This window comes from Oryza sativa, chromosome 4 (genome assembly GCF_034140825.1).
Source record: "Oryza sativa Japonica Group chromosome 4, ASM3414082v1".
Taxonomy (NCBI): Eukaryota; Viridiplantae; Streptophyta; class Magnoliopsida; order Poales; family Poaceae; genus Oryza; species Oryza sativa.
In genome coordinates, this window is record NC_089038.1 from 24,121,010 (window position 1) to 24,142,500 (window position 21,491).

The 21,491-nt window shown below is 48.6% G+C and overlaps 4 protein-coding genes and 1 non-coding gene across 5 annotated transcripts; 4 read left to right on the forward strand and 1 right to left on the reverse strand.

The window, feature by feature from the left end:
• The first annotated feature begins 507 nt into the window (after positions 1-507).
• Positions 508-4,113, forward strand: LOC4336131 (probably inactive leucine-rich repeat receptor-like protein kinase At5g06940). Its single transcript, XM_015781059.3, has 2 exons — positions 508-3,111; positions 3,542-4,113. The coding sequence occupies exons 1-2, from the start codon at positions 861-863 to the stop codon at positions 3,910-3,912; spliced, it is 2,622 nt and encodes an 873-aa protein (XP_015636545.1). The 5' UTR covers positions 508-860; the 3' UTR covers positions 3,913-4,113.
• A 74-nt stretch (positions 4,114-4,187) lies between these two features.
• LOC107280795 (uncharacterized) lies at positions 4,188-6,105 on the reverse strand. The gene has a single exon (XM_015781060.2). The coding sequence runs from the start codon at positions 6,081-6,083 to the stop codon at positions 4,497-4,499; it is 1,587 nt and encodes a 528-aa protein (XP_015636546.1). The 5' UTR covers positions 6,084-6,105; the 3' UTR covers positions 4,188-4,496.
• Positions 6,106-6,477: 372 nt separating this feature from the next.
• On the forward strand, positions 6,478-9,210 carry LOC4336133 (protein POLYCHOME). The gene is made up of 5 exons (XM_015779602.3): positions 6,478-6,547; positions 6,649-6,689; positions 6,786-6,866; positions 6,952-7,229; positions 8,320-9,210. The coding sequence occupies exons 4-5, from the start codon at positions 6,963-6,965 to the stop codon at positions 8,701-8,703; spliced, it is 651 nt and encodes a 216-aa protein (XP_015635088.1). The 5' UTR covers positions 6,478-6,547; positions 6,649-6,689; positions 6,786-6,866; positions 6,952-6,962; the 3' UTR covers positions 8,704-9,210.
• A 5,110-nt stretch (positions 9,211-14,320) lies between these two features.
• TRNAN-GUU (transfer RNA asparagine (anticodon GUU)) lies at positions 14,321-14,392 on the forward strand. Its single transcript has one exon. It is a non-coding gene; the product is annotated as a tRNA-Asn (tRNA).
• A 278-nt stretch (positions 14,393-14,670) lies between these two features.
• Positions 14,671-17,765, forward strand: LOC4336135 (FT-interacting protein 1-like). Its single transcript, XM_015778851.3, has one exon. It carries the CDS (start codon positions 15,080-15,082, stop codon positions 17,645-17,647), a length of 2,568 nt encoding a protein of 855 aa, XP_015634337.1. The 5' UTR covers positions 14,671-15,079; the 3' UTR covers positions 17,648-17,765.
• Positions 17,766-21,491: the final 3,726 nt, after the last annotated feature.

Consider the following 21,491-nt stretch of genomic DNA (forward strand, 5'->3'; position numbering starts at 1 on the left):
ATTTCTTGGTTTCATAGCACTCAATTATTGAATAGTTTTATGAAACTATTTGGTCACAGTGGGGTTTCATTTTCGTTTCCAAGGTAGAGGATGAAATGTTCAGTCACAGTGGGGTTTCATCCTGTTTCCAAGGCATAGGTAAACCATGTTTCATCTAGATGAAACTTATTCCTTCTTGAATTTCATGATATATCATCAATTTGGCTTACTTGGCATCTTATTTAATGAGATTAAAACTCTTTATGAAACATGCACTGGGAATAGCATTAGAGCAAGTTCCCTTTATAGTATAGCCAACTGTTATAGCTCTAAAAAATCTACAACTAATCTAATAACCTATTCATACGATAGTTTAATATAAATATATACTACACCATTAATACTTAGCTCATATCTCGTACGTACATAAAATCAAATCTTGGACCCCTCCTCTGAATAGGTATGTCCACATTTGTTAGAGAGGTCAATTCCCTTCTTTTTTTTTTTTTTTTGAAGCGGAGAGAGTAGGGCACAGTTGGCTAGGAATTCGTATCCCATTTTCTCTCCTCTCTTCTCTCATGTTCATGAATAATGCTTACTAGCATGATAGTACTACATTGGAGTACTTGCTCTTTTATTTTTCTCCATTGTCAGCATGGTCGGTCTACTCATCCGGACGCCCCGGAGAGTCGACAACCGTTGATCTGTCCATCGACGGCGCGGGATCCGCGCCCCGGACAGTGGTCAAGCCCTGCAGCGACTTGTCATTCATTGCGCTTCGGAGTCAACACTCTCAGCAGCAGCAGCAGCAGCAGCAGCCGCAGCACGGGCTAGGCTACGACACTCCTGACGCCTTCTTGCCTTGCACTTCCGCTCCGTCCATGGCGACCACCGCCGCCGCCGCCAACCTCCTCCTCTTCTCAGCCGTGTTGCTCCTCGCCACGCCGTCGAACGCCGCCTCGGCGGCAGCGCCGGCGGTGGCGGCGATGCCGGTGCAGCCGCAGGAGCTGCTGCTCAGCTTCAGGTCCTCCCTGAACGACCCGTCCGGTGCCCTGTCGACGTGGTCGCGCTCCACGCCGTACTGCAACTGGTCGCACGTCACCTGCACCGCCGGCGGCGGCGGCGGCGGCGTCGCGGTCGGCCTGTCGCTGCAGGGCCTCGGACTCTCCGGGGACATCGCCGCCGAGCCGCTGTGCCGGGTGCCGGGGCTGGCGGCGCTCAGCCTCGCGTCGAACACCTTCAACCAGACCGTCCCGCTGCAGCTGTCGCGGTGCGCGTTGCTCGTGTCGCTCAACCTCAGCTCCGCGGGGCTCTGGGGTCCGCTCCCCGACCAGCTCGCCATGCTCGCCTCCCTCGCGTCGCTCGACCTCAGCGGCAACGACATCGAGGGTCAGGTGCCGCCCGGCCTCGCCGCGCTGCGGGGGCTCCAGGTGCTCGACCTCGGCGGCAACCGCCTCTCCGGCGTGCTCCACCCGGCGCTGTTCCGCAACCTCACGAAGCTGCACTTCCTCGACCTGTCCAAGAACCAGTTCCTGGAGTCCGAGCTGCCGCCGGAGCTCGGCGAGATGGCCGGACTCAGGTGGCTCTTCTTGCAGGGGTCAGGGTTCGGCGGCGCGATCCCCGAGACACTTCTCCAGCTGGAGCAGCTTGAGGTTCTTGACCTCTCCATGAACAGCCTCACCGGAGCTCTGCCACCGGCGTTCGGCCACAACTTCCGGAAGCTGCTGTCCCTCGACCTCTCGCAGAATGGCTTCTCCGGGCCGTTCCCCAAGGAGATCGGCAAGTGCGTGATGCTGCAGAGGTTCCAGGTGCAGGGCAACGGGTTCACCGGCGAGCTCCCCGCCGGCCTCTGGTCGCTGCCGGACTTGCGGGTGGTCCGCGCCGAGAGCAACCGCTTCTCCGGCCGGCTCCCCGAGCTGTCCGCGGCGGCGTCCCGGCTCGAGCAGGTGCAGGTCGACAACAACAGCATCTCCGGCGAGATACCCCGGAGCATCGGCATGGTCCGCACCATGTACCGGTTCACCGCCTCCGCGAACCGGCTCGCCGGCGGCCTGCCGGACACCCTCTGCGACTCCCCGGCGATGAGCATCATCAACGTCTCCGGCAACGCGCTCTCCGGCGCGATCCCGGAGCTCACGAGGTGCAGGAGGCTGGTGTCGCTGTCGCTGTCGGGCAACGCGCTCACCGGCCCGATACCGGCGTCCCTCGGCGGCCTGCCGGTGCTGACGTACATTGACGTGTCCAGCAACGGCCTCACCGGCGCCATCCCGGCCGAGCTCCAGGGCCTCAAGCTCGCGCTGCTCAACGTCTCCTACAACCACCTCACCGGCCGCGTCCCGCCGTCGCTGGTCTCCGGCGCCCTCCCCGCCGTGTTCCTCCAGGGCAACCCCGGCCTGTGCGGCCTGCCGGCGGACGGCGGCTGCGACGCGCCGGCCGCGCCGCCGTCGAGAAACCGCCTCGCGCTGGCCGCAACCGTGGCGTCCTTCGTCACCGGCGTGCTGCTGCTGCTGGCTCTCGGAGCGTTCGCCGTCTGCAGGAGGCTGCACGCCGCCGCCAAGCTGGTGCTCTTCTACCCGATCAAGATCACCGCCGACGAGCTGCTCGCCGCACTCCGCGACAAGAACGCCATTGGCAGGGGAGCATTCGGCAAGGTCTACCTGATCGAGCTGCAAGACGGGCAAAACATCGCGGTCAAGAAATTCATATGCTCAAGCAACCAAACATTCGGAGCAGTGAAGAATCACATGAAAACTTTCGCAAAAATCCGGCACAAGAACATTGCCAGATTGCTGGGCTTCTGCTACGACTCCCATGGCGGCGGCGGCGAGGTGAGCGTCATCTACGAGCACCTGAGGATGGGGAGCTTGCAGGATCTGATACGCGCGCCGAAGTTCGCGGTGGGGTGGAACGACAGGTTGAGGATCGCGATCGGAGTAGCAGAAGGGTTGGTGTACCTTCACCGTGATTACACTCCTCGCTTTCTGCATCGCGATCTCAAGTCGAGCAATGTGTTGCTGGGTGATGATTTTGAGCCCAGAGTTACCGGATTTGGGATCGATCGTGTCGTTGGCGAGAAGGCGTATCGATCTTCGTTGGCTTCTGATCTGAATTACAGCTGCTACATCGCTCCAGGTAAGCGTATCATTCATACAGTTCAGTCCATGCAACCAGTTCAGGACAGTGTGGATATAATGCAGTTATGATCTTCAGAAGTACGCCATCCGTTTCAGATTATAAGTCAAAGTCAAACTCTTCAAATTTAATCTAAGTTTTATATAAAAAATAGTAACAAACTTCAAACAGTTTGATTTTGGCCAAAGTTGAAACGACGACTTATAATCTTAAATAGAGGGAGTGTATTTTTTTGAACGAATTCTTCAGAAGTATTTTTGGTACTTAGGCATCATCAGCTCGTTTGTGTTTTCAGTTATACATTTCACCCAGAAGCAGAATTTCATTAGGATAGCTATTTCCACAGCAGAATTGCACTCAAGATTTCATAAAACTCTGGCTCTCTGCGCACTTATCCCACTGAAGTTGTTTGCTCTTTTGCTGAAACCAGAGGTAAACTGCACCAAGAAACCAACGCACCTCATGGACGTGTACAGCTTCGGCGTCATCCTCCTGGAGCTGATCACCGGGAAGCCGGCGGGGCAGCCGGCGTCGGACGACTCGGTGGACATCGTCCGGTGGGTGCGGCGGCGGGTCAACGTGGCCGGCGGCGCGGCGCAGATACTCGACCCCGCCGCCGCCGTCTCCCACGCGGCGCAGCAGGGGATGCAGGCGGCGCTGGAGCTCGCCCTGCTCTGCACCTCGGTGATGCCTGACCAGAGACCGGCCATGGATGAGGTCGTCCGGTCGCTGCAGCTGCTGCATTCGCCGCAGACTCTGCCGCCACCGCCGCCGTTCACCGGAGTTGCTGTGGAACCTTGAGTGGAACAGCTCGTCGAGCCAGGTTGCAGATTACTTCTGCCTCAGGACTTCAGGTTGTGCTTGAGCAGAAACTAGGATGGGAATTGAGATGTTCAGAGTTTCAGACTTGCATTGTTGTACATAGTTTGGGATTCTGATTGACATTGGAGAAGGAATCCACTTAGTATAATAATGAGAAATAAATGTGGGTTTATTCTGCAACCGGAGCTTGGAGTACAGAAGGAACCTCAGAGAAACTAATGGTGCTACAATTCAGAACGTCTACAGCAACAATATATTTCAGAATCCATTTTCTTATTCCATCATAATATGATGAATACAAGCTCAACAAGATGACAGCGATTGTTTCATTACACAAATATATAAGGATGATACGAGTTACATAAGCACAACTAGACAGAGAAAATTGATTTGGAAAACAAACAAATCGCAATAAACTATCGGCTACACGGGCAGTTTTGAAACACCAGCTCTGCCACAACTTATGCACGTTCAGATCACACTTTTGCTATGGTACATAAGCTCAAACTTCTATCATCGTGATCGGTGAAACCCACTATGTCACCAAGCAATCTGGCGACGCATTACTCTTCCATATCCTGTGCACGTTCCGCACGGGACCTTGATCGTGTCTGATAAACTCTCCTTCCTCCACTATTGTTGCTGGCGTTCACTATATCACTCAAGAAGAACCAGCAGATCGTGCTTTGCAAAGGCCCTGGCATGCCACCAACCAAAGGATAGCAAGGCGTAGACCTCCCGGTTTCCATGTCGAACACCATGCCCTGATCCCTACCACGCCCACCAATCCAGTACACACAGTTGCCCTTGAGACCATGCACACCCTCAGCATACATCGACACGGCATTGTTCCGCCCAACAAACACTGAGTAGCCCCCCAAGTCTGTCACAGCATCCCAGCACGGCTGGCGACGGGGGTAGTACCTTAGAACCAAGATTTCATTCTCCGATACACGACGGTGACCGCCTCCGGGCAGCTGCAAAGTCACAGTGCAGCTTGCATTCCTCCAGATCTGGTACAAGTTGCCCTCACACAGCACAATGTTCTTGGCATTGGTAAAAGCAGACACGGTGTTGTATGGCGGAGCGAAACTGGTGGCAGGATCAAACGGGAGGTTCCCCTCTGGCAACAATGGCTCGACCGTCGCCGGCGCATTTAGGTCCGGTTCGAGAGGTCCGATCGCGAACCTCCTATAATTGAAAGGGATGAGTGTCTCTGAACAGACAGTGAGCTTCATCGGCATCATCTGATCCCTTGGTCCAAGATGGTCATAGCAGACCATGCGAAAGTTGTGGTGGAGTTGGGTTCGCCTAGCTCGAATTGCAACTGCGCATTCAGGAAGCGGCACCACTGGTGCCTCTGGTGGTTGTTCTGATGGCCCTGGCTCATCGGCGGGTTTCCGGCGACGGCGCTCGGGGAGGCGGAGCAGGTGCACGTCTCCGCACCTCGTGAGGCAGTAGACCTTACCTTTGTCGTGGTAGACGACGTCGGTGAGCTGGTCGCCGGTGACGAGGCGGACGGGGTCGAGGACGGCCCACCTCCTGGCGCCCGCGGTGACGTAGGCGATCCTGTCGATGTCGCAGATGGCGGCGGCGGCGTAGTCGTCCTTGGCGGGGCTGGGCGCGAACACGACCTTGGAGACCCACCTGCTCTCGTAGATCAGGGGCGGGAGGACGATCTCCGTGGTGGTGATGGGGTTGAAGAGCACGAACGCGCTCTGCCCGCCGTAGAGCGCGATGGACAGGACGAGCCACCCGTTGCTGGACCCGACGCATCTGCCCCCCGTCAGTATCGCCGCGAGGTCGAAGCACCGCCGCGTCGGGAGGGACGCCGCCGAGGGGCACATCCTGGCGTCGGACAGCACGAGGAGCGCCGGCGACGCCGGCGACAGCGCCGACCGCCACGCCGTGCACGCCCCGCGCGCGCTGGCGTAGCACTTGAGGTCCAGCCTGTCGCCGACGCGGCACAGCAGGTCCGGCGGCAGGTCCGCCCAGCGCCTGAACGGCGCCATGGCGGCCGCGCCCGCGTCGGCTGCGTCGGCGATGGGCGGCGCCGGCGGCTGATCCGGGGCGGCTACCCCGCTAGGGTTCGAAGGCTCCAGGCGATTGCCAGGTTGGGGAATTTTATGCTCCTCCTCCTCCTCCTCCATGCTCGAATCCGGTGGCCATCTTGCGGATTACCCCCTTCACTCCCCCCGAATTACCCAAATTTGGCGTCGCGTGGCCGGCTTCACGCCACGCGCGGGCCGAAGGCCCACTCGGCTAAATGGGCCGTCCATGGCGCGCTCGGGATAGACCGCGTCCACGCACCGGGCTCATCTCAGCCGTCCACGTCGTACAAACGGACGTCTGGATGGGGGGGGGGTCTTGGCCCATGGGTGAGCCGTGGACCGGTGATTTTGGCTCTCCGCCACGTTTTTCGCCGAATCGAAAATTTGAGTTTTTCGAGAGGAGCCCGCCCATCGCCGCCGCAAAATTTTTCCCCAATTTCTCCCTCTTCTCCACTTCGCCTATTTGAGCAATCCGCTTCAGAGATTTTGCGGCGGGTTGGATGTCATAGCGCCATCGTGGAGGGGTTCGAAGCGGCAGGATTAGAGGAAGAGGCGAGCAAATGGTGAGTGGTTTTTTGAGATTTGGGGGTCCGTTGTTTTGTCCATTTTTTGATGAACTGTTTGCTGGGTGTTCTGATGCGTCTGTTTGCCTCTGTCGTTGCAGATCTGGTGAGGTTTTTGAATCTGAGCAGGAGGCTGAGGAGGGTAAGTGAGAAGTATGGCAGATTCTTGGGGGGTTTTGGGTAGCGTCATCGCTTTGTTTTGCTGCATCGATGGTTACTTTGGATTTTGCTATTGCAGATTTCCGGGGGATAGGAGGAGAAGGAACTCTAGCTAGGATTCATACGAGTAGAAGTAAGGATCAGAGAGAAGACCAAGGATGTGAGGCTAATATGTGCCCATTTCCCTGATCTTTTGATGCGTTTGGCGTGTTCTTACCCATCGGTGCCTCTTCTGCTACTTGCAGATTACAGCAATATGCCTGAGATGAGGGATAGCAAGAGGACGGCCCTTGGCGAGCTCTCCGGCGGTGGCGGGTTCTTCATCAGGAGGGTGGCCTCGCCGGGTGCTCTTGCGGCGAGGGGCCCCGGGAAGCCGTTGGCTCGGCGGTTCATACGGCCATCGAACAACAAGGAGAACGTGCCCCCGGTTTGGGCTGTGAAGGCCACAGCCACAAAGAGGAGAAGCCCACTTCCTGATTGGTACCCGAGGACGCCGTTGCGTGACATCACGGCGATTGCAAAGGTGATTGAAAGCTTCTTTCAGATTATGATATGGATCATGCAGTATAAATGATGTGACATTGTGAATGTGTGATTTAATCGCCTCGCGGAAAAGGTATGTTCAATTCAGTGGGTATGGTGTCTGTTAAGGACTTGATCATAGTTGCAAAATGGAAAAAATGCAATAAATGTGTGATACGCTGTTTATTTTTTGTCTACATTGATTCTGGAATTGTTTGTTTTGTGCTATTTAAGATTTTAGTACCGCGTCGTTATATATGGTGATTTTTGTCTTAACCAATGGCCATGTGAAGCAATTTGTTATAGTAACCTACTCATAACAAGATATTTTAGTTAAAAAGTGCTAGTTGGAATTTTAAGGCAACTTCTGGTGCCGTTTACCCGCATTGATCGTCTGAGAACATTACGTTGGTTTGTTTCATGTTTAACAATTAACATAGTATTCTGTAATGCATTTTCCTGTTTCCTGGTGCCTATTAAGTGTCCATGATACTTTACTTTGCGTATGTGCATGTAGTAGCTTAGTTTGTGATCTTGAATTATTTTTCTAGTTTCTTGATCTTGTAGTATTATGAGGCCTTGTTCTCTCTTCAAATGAATTCTAAGGCATCCGTTATACCCTCCTTTGGGCAATTGTTGTGTCGAGCGCCTGTGGTCTTGCACTCATGCTTTAGGTCGATAATTTCTTAATGTGTACTGTTGTACATATGTTGATACTGCCATTTTGAGTCAAAACGGCTTCATCTTACTATACCACAATGTTATTACCTGTATGGAAAACATTGAAGTGTTTCTATAGCATTGCTCAAGTCAAGTGATGTATTTTCTAGTCGATCCGATTTCCATATATATATTCTGAATTACTATTTGCTGGGCATGATGTTGGCCTTTCTTAGTTAAGCTCAAAGCACATATCCACCATCTAACCACTGCAAAATTTAAATTAACATTTGTATAGACTTTCAGTGAATCTGAATTTATATGACATGAGTACTGATATTTTTCAGCTGTACTTGCGTTAGTCACATGAATGTTATAGTCTACTTTGCTTTTTCCTTGCTGGTGCAGCTAATCTGACTTAAGACTTTCAGGCTATTCAGAGAAGCCGCTTAAGGATTGCTGCTGCTCAGCAGCGAAGCCAGACACCTGAGCAGAATACTCCCCATTGCACTGAAGTTCGGGACTCCCTTGATGTTGAACCTGGCATCAACTCAACTCAAATTGTTGCGACCCCTGCATCTAGCTTGGCCAAGGACAGTCTGAAGATTTTCTCCTCGCCATCTGAAACATCACTTGTTACCCCGTCCAAGCCGATGGATCCAGTCCTTCTGGATGATATGGAGAAGAAACTGTCCAGCTCAATAGAGCAGATAGAGAAGATGGTGAGGAGAAACCTGAAGAGAACTCCGAAGGCGGCGGCTGCTCAGCCTTCCAAGAGGGCCATCCAGAGGCGCACACTCATGTCGATGCGTTAAGGTGTATGCTCTGCTTCATAGTTGGGAAGGGGAGAAAGTCCATCTCAGACTTCTTCCCTCTTGCCTGCTGCTTCCATATCTGATAACTTAAACTGCTCAATGTGCTGCTGCTATTCTCCTTCTAGGCTTACCATTGCATGGTGCTCTGCTCGAGGACCTAGTTCTAGGATTAACAGCTGGAAGTGCCAGGTGTGCTGTCAATGGCAATGGCTCATTCTTCTGCAGTAGAACAACTGAACTGTAGCTCGTGCCACCGTGTCAGCTGTGCTGTCACTGGCAGTGGTTTATGCTATTGTAGAACCATGTGTTCTACTACTAGTTGCAGTGGACCAAGGAACAACTGAACTCTGTAGAAATACTTGTTTTTGCTGCAATATTGCACGAACCACTACTGTATGCATGTTTTTAGACCTTTGTGTAATTCATGCGTTTCATTGTTATACAAGCTGATGTACTCTATAAAGGTACCGCTTTGTCTTGAATACAAAGATGATGTGTTCTAGGCAATTCAGACACTGTCGTCATATGTGTTTCTGTACTCTTGATGTATGGCGTTCCTTGCAGAATATTTTGAAGTATAGCAAGAATGCACAATACCTGCTGCCAATAGTGAAGCACCAAAACTGCCATGAGGAAGACTGGGGTGTCCCCGAAAAAGAGAGGAAAACTGGAGTGGCTGTGGCTGACAAAGCTTGATCAAACTTGCAAGGCATTTCACCCTAGTTTTTGCTGCCATTCACTTGACTAAATGAAGATTGGTACTACCTGTCACTCATCTGCACATGTGTAGTTGGCTATAGTTGCTTACCGAGCAAAACCTGCCCGACTTCCTGGCTGCATCTATCGTTCAGTTGTTTTTATGACTTCAGAAAACATATGGCGAAAGATAATAACTGTACTGGTATAAAAAAACAATCCATTTGATATCTCATGTAGTAACCACAGAACAACTTGAAAGTAAGACGAGAACAGAATAAAAGCAGCAAAACTCGGTAAACAAAGCTGTTCAGATCAATCTTACCTAATCTTTGTAAAATCTGAAGACTGTGAAGTTATTAGATTTTGTTCAGATTCACATGGTAGACCCTATCTGCTGGCCATTTGGCACTAAAGTGATAATAGTGCTGCCTTATGATGTGCTACATAAGTCAATGTAGTGCATTGGCTATTTCTCTACTACTGGGAACATGACCTTTGATAAAGCATGTATACTTAAACCAGAGCAATGAGTGAAAGGAGAAACAAAAACAAAAACAAAACATCGGGTGAAATATCGAGGAGGATAAACAAATCAGTAGGCAAAAAATATATCTTGATTTCATAATAGTACAAAGTAAAATTTAGTTCTTGAAGAGCTATAGTAGACCCTACATTGATCTTTGTATTTGCCCAATGAAAATTAAAAATAATTAAATGGTATAATGCTATATTAGACTTCTATAGCCATTGGTCAATATAGTTAAATGGTAACTGGGGAGAATAAAGATGAAACGAGATAAAAAAAAAGGAGCTTCTTTGGTTAAAGCAAAAACCAGGTCCAGGCGCCAAAAGCCTCTGAATCACTTTCGCTTTTTCGAAACAAGTACGCAATGTGCACCTTCGTCTTTATCATATAATTATCACAGCTGATAGAAACATTTCTGGCTTCAGAGAAGAGTTTTTGCTTACGTTTGTCTACGATATTTGGAGAGCAAGATTGACATGAGACTACCGTCAGCTACCAACAGTTGTACATTGCTGAATACTGCAGGGCACAAAAACTGTAAGATCGTTCTTTTTTAAAACGAAACGCACAAGGAAAGTGAGGCCTAAGTGCCTAATTCAGTAAAAATGATGGCCATATATTTTCTGGGTTTATATGTTAAAACTTCAGAACACAAAATTACAGCTTTAATCAAGCGGCAAACACTTTCAGTGCCAGGCTTAAACAGCGGCGAACCGCGAGCACCATTTTCAGAGTTACCAAATATTTGTTCTGAATGATCCTGCAATTTCCAGCCAAGTTGTTATCATGATATGCTGTTGGCAGAATATCACCTCAACTCGGTACAATGGGTACACTCCACTACTTATTCAGAAGGGGGAGAGACAAGTAACAAATCGATAAAACAATACTAAGATCCGCTAAAACAAAGCGATATCCCAAAGGAATAACTAAAAAACTTAATAAAATTGATATGGCTGCTATAGACGGTCCAATGCTAAATAAGGGAATATCCCCTCGGGATGGCAAGATATCCTCTTTAAAAAGTAGTTTAGTTCCATCTGCTATAGCTTGAAGCAGTCCCGGGGGCCAGCATATTCAGGACCAATACGTTGTTGTATCGATGCGAATATTTCTCTTTCTAACCACACAATTACGAGTACTTCTATTGTGATTCCCAGTAAGAGGGTCAAAATGGGTAGAATCCATATCAGTCCATAGACTTCTTTTAATAATTCCAAGTTCGAAAAAGAATTGATAGCTTCTACCTGTACCCTGTCTATTATTATTTCAACGATCAACTTCTCCCATAATGATATCTATACTACCTAATATCGTCATGATATCAGCCAATTTCATTTTTTTTGACTAGCTGAGGAAGAATTTGCAAATTAATAAAACCGGGTGGACGAATTTTCCATCTCCAGGGGAAAAGACTATCATCTCCTACCAGATAAATTCCTAATTCACCTTTTGGGGCTTCCACTCTTGCATAAAGCTCTTGTTTTGACAATTCAAAATTGGGTGAAGGTTTTTTACCAAGAAATCGATATTCAAAATCATTCCCTTCGGAATTCTTTGCTTTCTTAAAGCGTCGGACTTCTAAATTCTCATAAGGGCCCCCAGGAATTTTTTCTACAGCCTGTTGAATAATTTTGATTGATTCCCTCATTTCATCGATTCGTACTAAATAGCGTGCTAATGAATCCCCTTCTTTTTGCCATTGGACTTTCCAATCGAATTGATTGTAAGACTCGTAAAGATCAACTTTACGAAGATCCCATTGTATTCCAGAAGCTCGTAACATGGGGCCCGATAAGCCCCAATTTACAGCTTCTTCTCCGCTAATAAAACCAACTCCCTCAACTCGTTCCAAAAAAATGGGATTCTGTGTAATAAGTTGTTGATATTCAATAACTCGTAAAAAATAATCACAGAAATCTAAACATTTATCGATCCATCCATAAGGCAGATCGGCAGCAACTCCTCCGATGCGAAAGTAATTATGCATCATTCGCATACTTGTAGCAGCTTCAAATAGATCATATATTAATTCTCTCTCTCTAAAAATATATAAAAAAGGAGTCTGCGCACCGAGATCTGCCATAAAAGGTCCAAGCCATAACAAGTGAGAAGCTATACGGCTCAATTCTAACATAATTATCCTAATATAGCTGGCTCTTTGGGGTATTTGAATATTCTCCAAGAATTCTGGTGCATTTACCGTTATTGCTTCTGTAAACATAGTAGCTAAATAATCCCAACGTGTTACATAAGGTAAGTATTGTATAATAGTTCGGTTTTCCGCGATTTTTTCCATTCCTCTGTGTAAATAGCCTAATATGGATTCACAATCAATAACATCTTCACCATCGAGAGTAACGATCAGTCGAAGAACACCATGCATTGATGGGTGCTGAGGGCCCATATTGACTATCATGAGATCTTTTCTTGTAAGCGGTAGACTCATATCCTTTATTCCTTAATTCATTATTCCATGAAAATGGATTATTCCATGAATTCCTCAAAACGAGGCTCATCAAAATGCAAAATCTAAGACTACTATAAGACTACTAATAAAATAAGAAAAAAAATTCGAACGATGAAATTACCGCTCCCTAATATCCAACTGACTGATTAATTTCTTATAACGTACTCTATTTTTCTTTGCCAAATAAGCCAGCAAACGTTGACGTTTTCCCAAAAGTCTTCGGAGACCTCTTTCCGATGAAAAATCTTTTTTTGTGTAATTCCAAATGTGAAGCAAGTCTCCGTATCTTATTGGTGAAACTGAATACTTGAAATTCAACAGAACCCCAGTTTTCTTCTTTTTCTTCTTTAACCATAAATCCAAAAATTTTTCTACCTCCTTTCTTTTTCATGTATTTTTCTGATCAGGAAAAATAAAAAATTATGTCAGTTATTTTGAAGTTATTCTAATCTCGTACACACAAAAATTTGCAATTATTCATCTACTACTGGAATTTGGATTTATTTTATCGATGCAAATTGGATTTGGATAGAAGGGTACATTCTTTTATTTTAGATAGAAGAAAAGTTTCTTCTATCTAAAATAAAAGAATTTTGCTGATTTATTTATTGCTATATCCAATTTATGGAATTGATACACCGTTTAATTGATATCATTTAGCAAAATGAAACATAGCATATGCATCCATCTTTCGGCTCAAGAATTTCACGGGATAGAGATATGGTATAAGAAATAGGCTATTAAGTAACTCTAAATGAATTATGGATATATCTGTATCCTTAACATACTGAAACAACTGCCATTATTCGTATCAAACCAATAGCGATTCATACAAGTTAAATCTTCTAATCAATGGTGGGCCAATAATGAATTTTTTTGCATATGTATTAAGACGTTTGGCTTGATTTCGAAATTGTCCAGAGTTTTTTATGTAGTTTTCATTGCAAAATGATGGATCTCCTTCCGTAACTTTCTAATTACGAGTACGAGAATTGAAAGACATGAAAATTCTCAATTCTCTACGGCGTCTAGGAGATAGATAGAATATTTTCAGGAACAAGAAAACCAGAAGAATCTTTCTCTCTATTCACTACCATTCCGCGTCTTCGACTTCTATTAGTTTCTTTTCTTCTTTAATGCAATAGCTATAGTTTGATATAGAATCCATTTCTCAAAGTAATGGAAACCTTTCTCTTATAGGAAATGGTTCGAAAATCGCTATTCCACCTTTTACGTATCGTGAAAAGTGATACCTGTGAAGATCGTGCATTTCAATCACATTCAGATCCGTTTTTTGAGTCCATGATATAACCAAATTAGATGGATCTTCCACCCGTTTAGCTAAGAAAGAATAGATGCAGAGGTGGATAATAGATCGATATGAAGATCATGAGCTGCCCCATAATGAAACCACCAGGAGTCGCGAATATCTCCTTCTTCCCTAATCCAAGATTGGAGAAAGAAGATCTAAGAGGGACCCATGGAGAATGTGGTCAGAAACCCATAATAGAGTCCGACCGCAACGACCGAATTAATTATCCTCATCGAGAAACTTAGACTACTAAGTAGAAAAGATTTGAAAATCATGGCATGGGTCTCCTTTTTTTCTTTCTTTAGAGTTTTCTATATGCACAATTTCTCGATGTTTCGATGAGAATTTCTTGACTTTCCATATATAGAAAGAGATAGACTATAAATGACATCTCTTATGTCAATTAGACCAAAGGGATGGATATTAAATGATAGGAAGTGCTAGGAAGTGAAATAGAATGAAATAGAGCCACTCTGGGCTTACCTATGAAATGAGGCATGGAACGGAGCCACTACGAAGAAATTCCGGGAGTTACGAAAGAAGCTTCGGACTCATATTGTTCATGGGTTGAGAGCGGGAGTTGAACTCTAGGAGGTCGAATCCCCCTTATTCCTCAGTAGCTCAGTGGTAGAGCGGTCGGCTGTTAATTGACTGGTCGTAGGTTCGAATCCTACTTGGGGAGATTTGATTCATTCTTTAATGTAAGAATAAAGAATTGAATCAAAGGGCTTGCTTTGACCCTTAGGAGTAGGTAACCCGTTCGCTATCCTTGTTTCTATTGCATTTTATCTCATCGTATCACATTCTGTTCTACGATTCCACTTCGACAAAAGGATAGAATCCAAAAAATGCATTGATCATTACATGGAATTCTATTAAGATATTATATGAAAGTCGAATTTCTTCCACTCTCATTTATCACAAAAAAAATGTGATACTACAGATAAACCTTCCTTTTAGTTCTGAAACATGAAAGAAAAAGACATGAATCCAAATGCAGATCACCCTGAAAACTAAATAACTCGACAGGTTACAGGAGAGCAGCACAAACACATGCAGTTTCGTGAGAAAAATCCCAGGAATCTTCACCAAGACTCCTGTTCTTATTCAAACCCAAAAACACACACAAAAAAAAAAGTAACCCCACCATCTCATCTTTATTCCCCCATAATTCCGAATCCATCGAAACTGGCGCGATCACTCGATCTCACTCACCAACCTTTTCCATTTTACACTTGACCTTAGTAAGCCGTACTCTTGTGGGCTCACTGATAGCTTCAAGCTTCTGCAAAGATTTTGCTTAGAAACAGCAAAGACAAAAAACCATTGCGTGGTGGCTCGTCGTACTAGCTGATGGCGCCACCTTTGCATGGCTTCCCTTGCCGGTGACGGGAAAAGCCGACCGGTGAACCGCCCTGACGGCGAGCCGGAGACGACGGTGAGCCGGGTCATGGCGTGTCCGTACGTGTTCCGTGCACAGGCGCCGCCGGCGATGGCCAAGGAGGCAATGGCGACACCGACACGGCCGCAGGTCAGGGAGACGTGGCCGGCGGGTGGCGGCGGCGGCGGCGGTGGTTGGATGGGCGTTGGCTCCGGCGAGAGGGTGGCGAGCGCGTACGACCTCGTGGAGCAGATGCACTACCTGTACGTGCGCGTCGTCAGGGCGCGCGGGCTCACGGCGGCGGCGAGCACGGTCGCCGGCGGCGGCGGGTGCAACCCGTACGTGGAGGTGCGGCTCGGGAACTACCGGGGCACAACGCGGCACCACGAGCGGAAGGCGGCGCCGGAGTGGAACCAGGTGTTCGCCTTCTCGCGGGAGCGCGTCCAGGCCTCGGTGCTCGAGGTGTTCGTCAGGGACAAGGACGCCGTGGCGGCGGTGGCGCGAGACGGCTACGTTGGAAGGGTCGCGTTCGATGTCGGCGAGGCGCCCGTGCGCGTGCCGCCGGACAGCCCGCTCGCGCCGCAGTGGTACCGCCTCGAGGACGTCGGCGGCGGAGGCGGCAGGGCGGTGCAGGGAGAGGTCATGCTCGCGGTGTGGGTCGGCACGCAGGCCGACGAGGCGTTCGCGGACGCGTGGCACGCCGGCGCGGCGTCGGTGCGCGGAGGCGGCGACGGCGTGGCGGCCGTGCAGAGCACGCGGTCCAAGGTGTACGTGACGCCGAAGCTGTGGTACCTCCGGATAAGCGTGCTCGAGGCGCAGGACGTCGTCCCGGGCGCCGTCGCCGGCGCAGGCGGCGACAAGGGACGGCACGGCGAGGCCTTCGTCGTCGTCAAGGTGCAAGTCGGCGGCGTGACGCTCCGGACCAAGCCGTGCTGCCGCCCGACGAGCCCATCGTGGAACGAGGAGCTGGTGTTCGTCGTGGCGGAGCCGTTCGACGAGCCGGCGGTGCTCGTCATCGAGGCCCGGGCGGCGCACCCGGGCAAGGACGAGATCGTCAGCCGCGCCGTGCTGCCGCTCACCCTCTTCGAGAGGCGCCTCGACCGGCGCGGCGCGGCCGCGGCCACGCACACGCAGTCGCAGTGGTTCAGCCTGGAGCCGTTCGTGCACCGGCCGCGACACTCGCCGGAGGAGCCCGCCTTCGCCGGCCGCGTGCACCTCCGGGCGTGCCTCGACGGCGCCTACCACGTCATGGACGAGCCCGCCATGTACGCCAGCGACACGCGCCCCACGGCGAGGCAGCTGTGGCGCCCGCCCATCGGCGTGCTCGAGGTCGGCGTCCTCGGCGCGCAGGGCCTCCCCCCGATGAAGACCGCCGCCGACGGCGGCCGGGGCACCACCGACGCGTACTGCGTCGCCAAGTACGGCCACAAGTGGGTGCGCACCCGCACCGTCGTCGACTCCTCCACCCCGCGGTGGAACGAGCAGTACACCTGGGAGGTCTACGACCCGTGCACGGTGCTCACGCTCGCCGTGTTCGACAACTGCAACCTCGGCAATGGCGGCGGCGGCGGCAAGGACCAGAGGATCGGCAAGGTGAGGATACGCCTCTCGACGCTGGAGATGGACAGGGTGTACACCAACGCGCACCGGCTCGTGGTGCTGCACCCGTCGGGGTTGCGCAAGAACGGCGACGTCTGCCTCGCCGTGCGCCTCACCTGCCTGTCCCTCGCCAGCGTCTTGCGCCTCTACGGCGAGCCGCTCCTCCCCGGGGCGCACTACGTCCACCCCTTCGCCGTCGCGCAGCTCGACGGCCTCAGGCGGCAGGCGGTGGGCGTCGTGGCGGCGCGGCTGGGCCGCGCCGAGCCGCCGCTGCGGCGGGAGGTCGTGGAGTACATGCTCGACGCCGGCTCCCACCTGTGGAGCATCCGGCGGAGCAGGGCCAACTTCCTCCGCGCCACGGCGCTGCTCTCCGGCGCCGCCGGCGCGGCGCGGTGGCTCGCCGACGTGTGCCACTGGAGGAGCCCCGCGACGACGATCCTCGCGCACCTCCTGCTCGTCACCTTCGCCTGCTTCCCGGAGCTCATCCTGCCGACCGCGTTCCTCTACGCGTCCGTGGCCGGCGCCTGGAGCTATCGGCGGCGGCCGCGCCGCCCGCCGCAGGCGGACGCGGGGCTGTCGTGCGCCGAGGCGGCCGGCGCCGACGAGTTCGACGAGGAGGCGGACACGTTCCCGACGTCGAGGCCCGACGGCGTGGTGCGCGCGCGGTACGACCGGCTGCGGACGGTGGCCGGGAGGATCCAGGCGGTGGTCAGCGACGTGGCGACGCAGGGGGAGCGGGTGCGGTCGCTGCTGGCGTGGAGGGACCCGAGGGCGACGGCGGTGTTCACGGCGGCCTGCCTCGCCGCCGCCGTCGTGGCGTACGCCACGCCGCCCCGGGTGGTGGCGCTCGTCGCCGGGCTGTACCTGCTCCGCCACCCGCGGTTCCGGAGCCGGATGCCGTCGGCCGCCGGCAACTTCTTCAAGAGGCTGCCGTCCCGCGCCGATACCATGCTATAGTATATGATGCGTCGTTTCTTGTGTCTTATGATGTTATAAAACTTTTTTTTTCTTGTAATTCATCGCCAATGATGCTTGCACATTCATATACCCAGATAAAAGTCTTCAAAATCGCAAACAATACAATTTAGCTTAAATTATTGAACTGAAAATCCGAACTGAGGACGGGTTTTTGGAGTTAGCTCACCCTCACGAGATCGCGACCCTTTGTCCCGCCCATTGTAGCACGTGTGTCGCCCAGGGCATAAGGGGCATGATGACTTGGCCTCATCCTCTCCTTCCTCCGGCTTAACACCGGCGGTCTGTTTAGGGTTCCAAACTCATAGTGGCAACTAAACACGAGGGTTGCGCTCGTTGCGAGACTTAACCCAACACCTTACGGCACGAGCTGACGACAGCCATGCACCACCTGTGTTCGCGTTCCCGAGGGCACCCCTCTCTTTCAAGAGGATTCACGGCATGTCAAGCCCTGGTAAGGTTCTTCGCTTTGCATTGAATTAAACCACATGCTCCACCGCTTGTGCGGCCCCCCGTCAATTCCTTTGAGTTTCATTCTTGCGAACGTACTCCCCAGGTGGGATACTTAACGCGTTAGCTACAGCACTGCACGGGTCGAGTCGCACAGCACCTAGTATCCATCGTTTACGGCTAGGACTACTGGGGTCTCTAATCCCATTTGCTCCCCTAGCTTTCATCTCTCAGTGTCAGTGTCGGCCCAGCAGAGTGCTTTCGCCGTTGGTGTTCTTTCCGATCTCAATGCATTTCACCGCTCCACCGGAAATTCCCTCTGCCCCTACCGTACTCCAGCTTGGTAGTTTCCACCGCCTGTCCAGGGTTGAGCCCTGGGATTTGACGGCGGACTTGAAAAGCCACCTACAGACGCACTCCTACTTGATAAAAGGATCTTGTGACTATTAGTAGAAATGATCTTTCCCTCGCGTTCGGCTATAATAGAAACCCTCGAATCTAGAGCTGTTTGGCGTTCCAATCCAGTTCCAACAATGCACTTCTCGGACCGAGAAAGCGGAACTGCTTGGCGCTGTATATTAGAACTCATTAAAGCTCGATTCGCATCATTATGCTCAATAAAAGGAATGAGAGAACCCCCAATAGAAAAATATTGGAAAGGAAAAATACTTCTAACATGAATCTGTTCCCATGCAATAGTCAGGAATTCTTGATGGTATCTAGCTGGAACAACATGTTCTTCCTGAATACCCCGATTCAAGGACAAAGAATTTCCTGCTGCTATCATATAATACTCATCTCTATTTGGTGATAAATAAACCACCTGTCTCTCTTTTTTTTTCTTTGCTTTCTCAGATATTTCATAAAATGGACTCTCTACGGATCCCTACCAATGATCAATTCTCGCATGAATAGCTAAAGATCCAGTAAGTCCAACGTTGATTCCTTCGGACGTGTCAATTGGACAAATACGCCCATAGTGACTCGGATGGATATCTCGGCTCCGAAAACTTGCAGTTCTCCCCGTCAATCCTCCAGGACCCAAACAACTCACTTTTCGCCCATGAACCGTTTGTGTCAATGGATTGGTTTGATCAAAAACTTGAGATAAGGGATATGTACCAAAGAAGGTCTCGTAAGTAGTTATTAATAAAAACGAAATATTGTCTAGGAAATTTAAGTTTTTCTGAATAACCCTCGAATTTTTCCATTTGTATTTCTACTTGAATCAGAGAGAGAGAAATATTTCTCGGTTTATCAAATGGTGATACATAGTACAATATGGTCAGAACAGGGTGTTGCATTTTTTAATACAAACCCCTGGGGAAGAAAAGGAGTCTAATCCATGGATCTTTTTCCGCTCCTTTTCTATCCAATTTGTTTATGTTTGTTCTAATTACAAAAGAGAACAAATCCTTTATTTTTGCAGGCTAATTGCTCTTTTGACTTTGGGATACAGTCTCTTTATCAATATACTGCTTCTTTTACACATTCAATCCATAACATCCTTTTCAATCCAAAATCAAGAATAATTAGGATTTCTAAAAAAAAAAGAAAAAATCAAAGGTCTACTCATAGGAAAACCAGCTTTTCCCTACATCAGGCACTAATCTATTTTTAACGTCTAATTAGATCAGGGAGTTCTTCCAATTAAGAAGTTAAGCTCGTTGCTTTTTGTTTTACCAGAATTGGAGCCAGGCTCTATCCATTTATTCATTAGACCCAGAAAATCAGAATTTTTTATTCCATTCCAAAAATCCAAAATAAGAAATTGATTTTATTACGACATGCTATTTTTTCCATTCATTACCCTTGAGGATCAGTCGCGGTCTTATAGACTCTACCAAGAGTCTGGACGAATTTTTTGCTTCATCCAAATGTGTAAAAGATCATAGTCGCACTTAAAAGCCGAGTACTCTACCATTGAGTTAGCAACCCAGATAAACTAGGATATTAGATACGATCGAAATCCAAAAATCAATGGAATTACACCGCACACCCCTGTCAAAATCTTAAAATAGCAAGACATTAAAAGAAAGATTTTATCACCATTGAAAACACTCAGATACCAAAAGGAACGGGTCTGGTTAAATTTCACTAAGGTTAAAAGTGGCACCAATCACGATCGTAAAATTGTCATTTTTTTAGCATTTTTATTTAAATAAATAAATAAATCTTGTATGAGAGTACAAACAAGAGGGACAACCCTACCATTTGAGCAAAGTGTAGGCAAAAAACCTAATAGGGAGTGAGGATAAAGAGACTTATCCATCTACAAATTCTAGATGTTCAATGGACCTTTGTCAATGGAAATACAATGGTAAGAAAAAAATTAGATAGAAAAACTCAAAAAAATAAAGGCTTATGTTGGATTGGCACGACATAAATCCAGTCAAAAATAGGATTAAGAAAGAGGCAAATTATTTCTAAATAGTTAGACAACAAGGGATACTAGTGAGCCTCTCCTAGTTTTTTATTCATTTAGTTCTTCAATTAACTCAAAGTTCTTTCTTTTTCTTTAAAGAATTCCGCCTTCCTTAAAATATCAGAAACTGTTCTTGTAGGTTGAGCACCTTTTTCAAGGAAATAGAGAATAGCTGGAACATTTAAACAAGTTTGATTCTTTATCGGATCATAAAAACCTACTTTTCGAAGATCTCTTCCTTCTCTTCGAGATCGAACATCAATTGCAACGATTCGATAGACAGCTTATTGGGATAGATGTAGATAAACATAGATTCGAACATTAATTTCTGTACAGAAAAAACAAATTTCATTTATACTCATGACTCAAGTTGACTAATTTTGATTGACAGACTTGAAAGAAAAAAAATCCTTTGAAATTTTTTGAGTCGTCTCTAAACTCTTTTCTTTGCCTCATCTCGAACAAATTCACTTTTATTCCTTATTCCGGTCCAATTCTATTGTTGAGACAGTTAAAAATCGTGTTTACTTGTTCGGGAATCCTTTATCTTTGATTTGTGAAATCCTTGGGTTTAAACATTACTTCGGGAATTCTTATTCTTTTTTCTTTCAAAAGAGTAGCAACATACCCTTTTTTCTTATTTCCTTCGATAAAGCATTTCCCTCTTCTATAGAAATCGAATATGAGTGATTGATTCTGATAGACTTTCAATCAAAAGAGTTTTCCCATATCTTCCAAAATTGGACTTTCTTCTTATTTTAACCTTTTGATTTCTATATTATTTCGATTTCTATATTAAGGGTAGAATGACAAAGTTGGCCTAATTTATTAGTTTTCACTAACCCTAGATTCTTTCCCTTGATAAAAAATAAATTATGTCCTCTCGAGCTCCATCATGTACTATTTACTTAGCTTACTTACAAACAACCCAGCGAAAATTCGGTTCGGGAC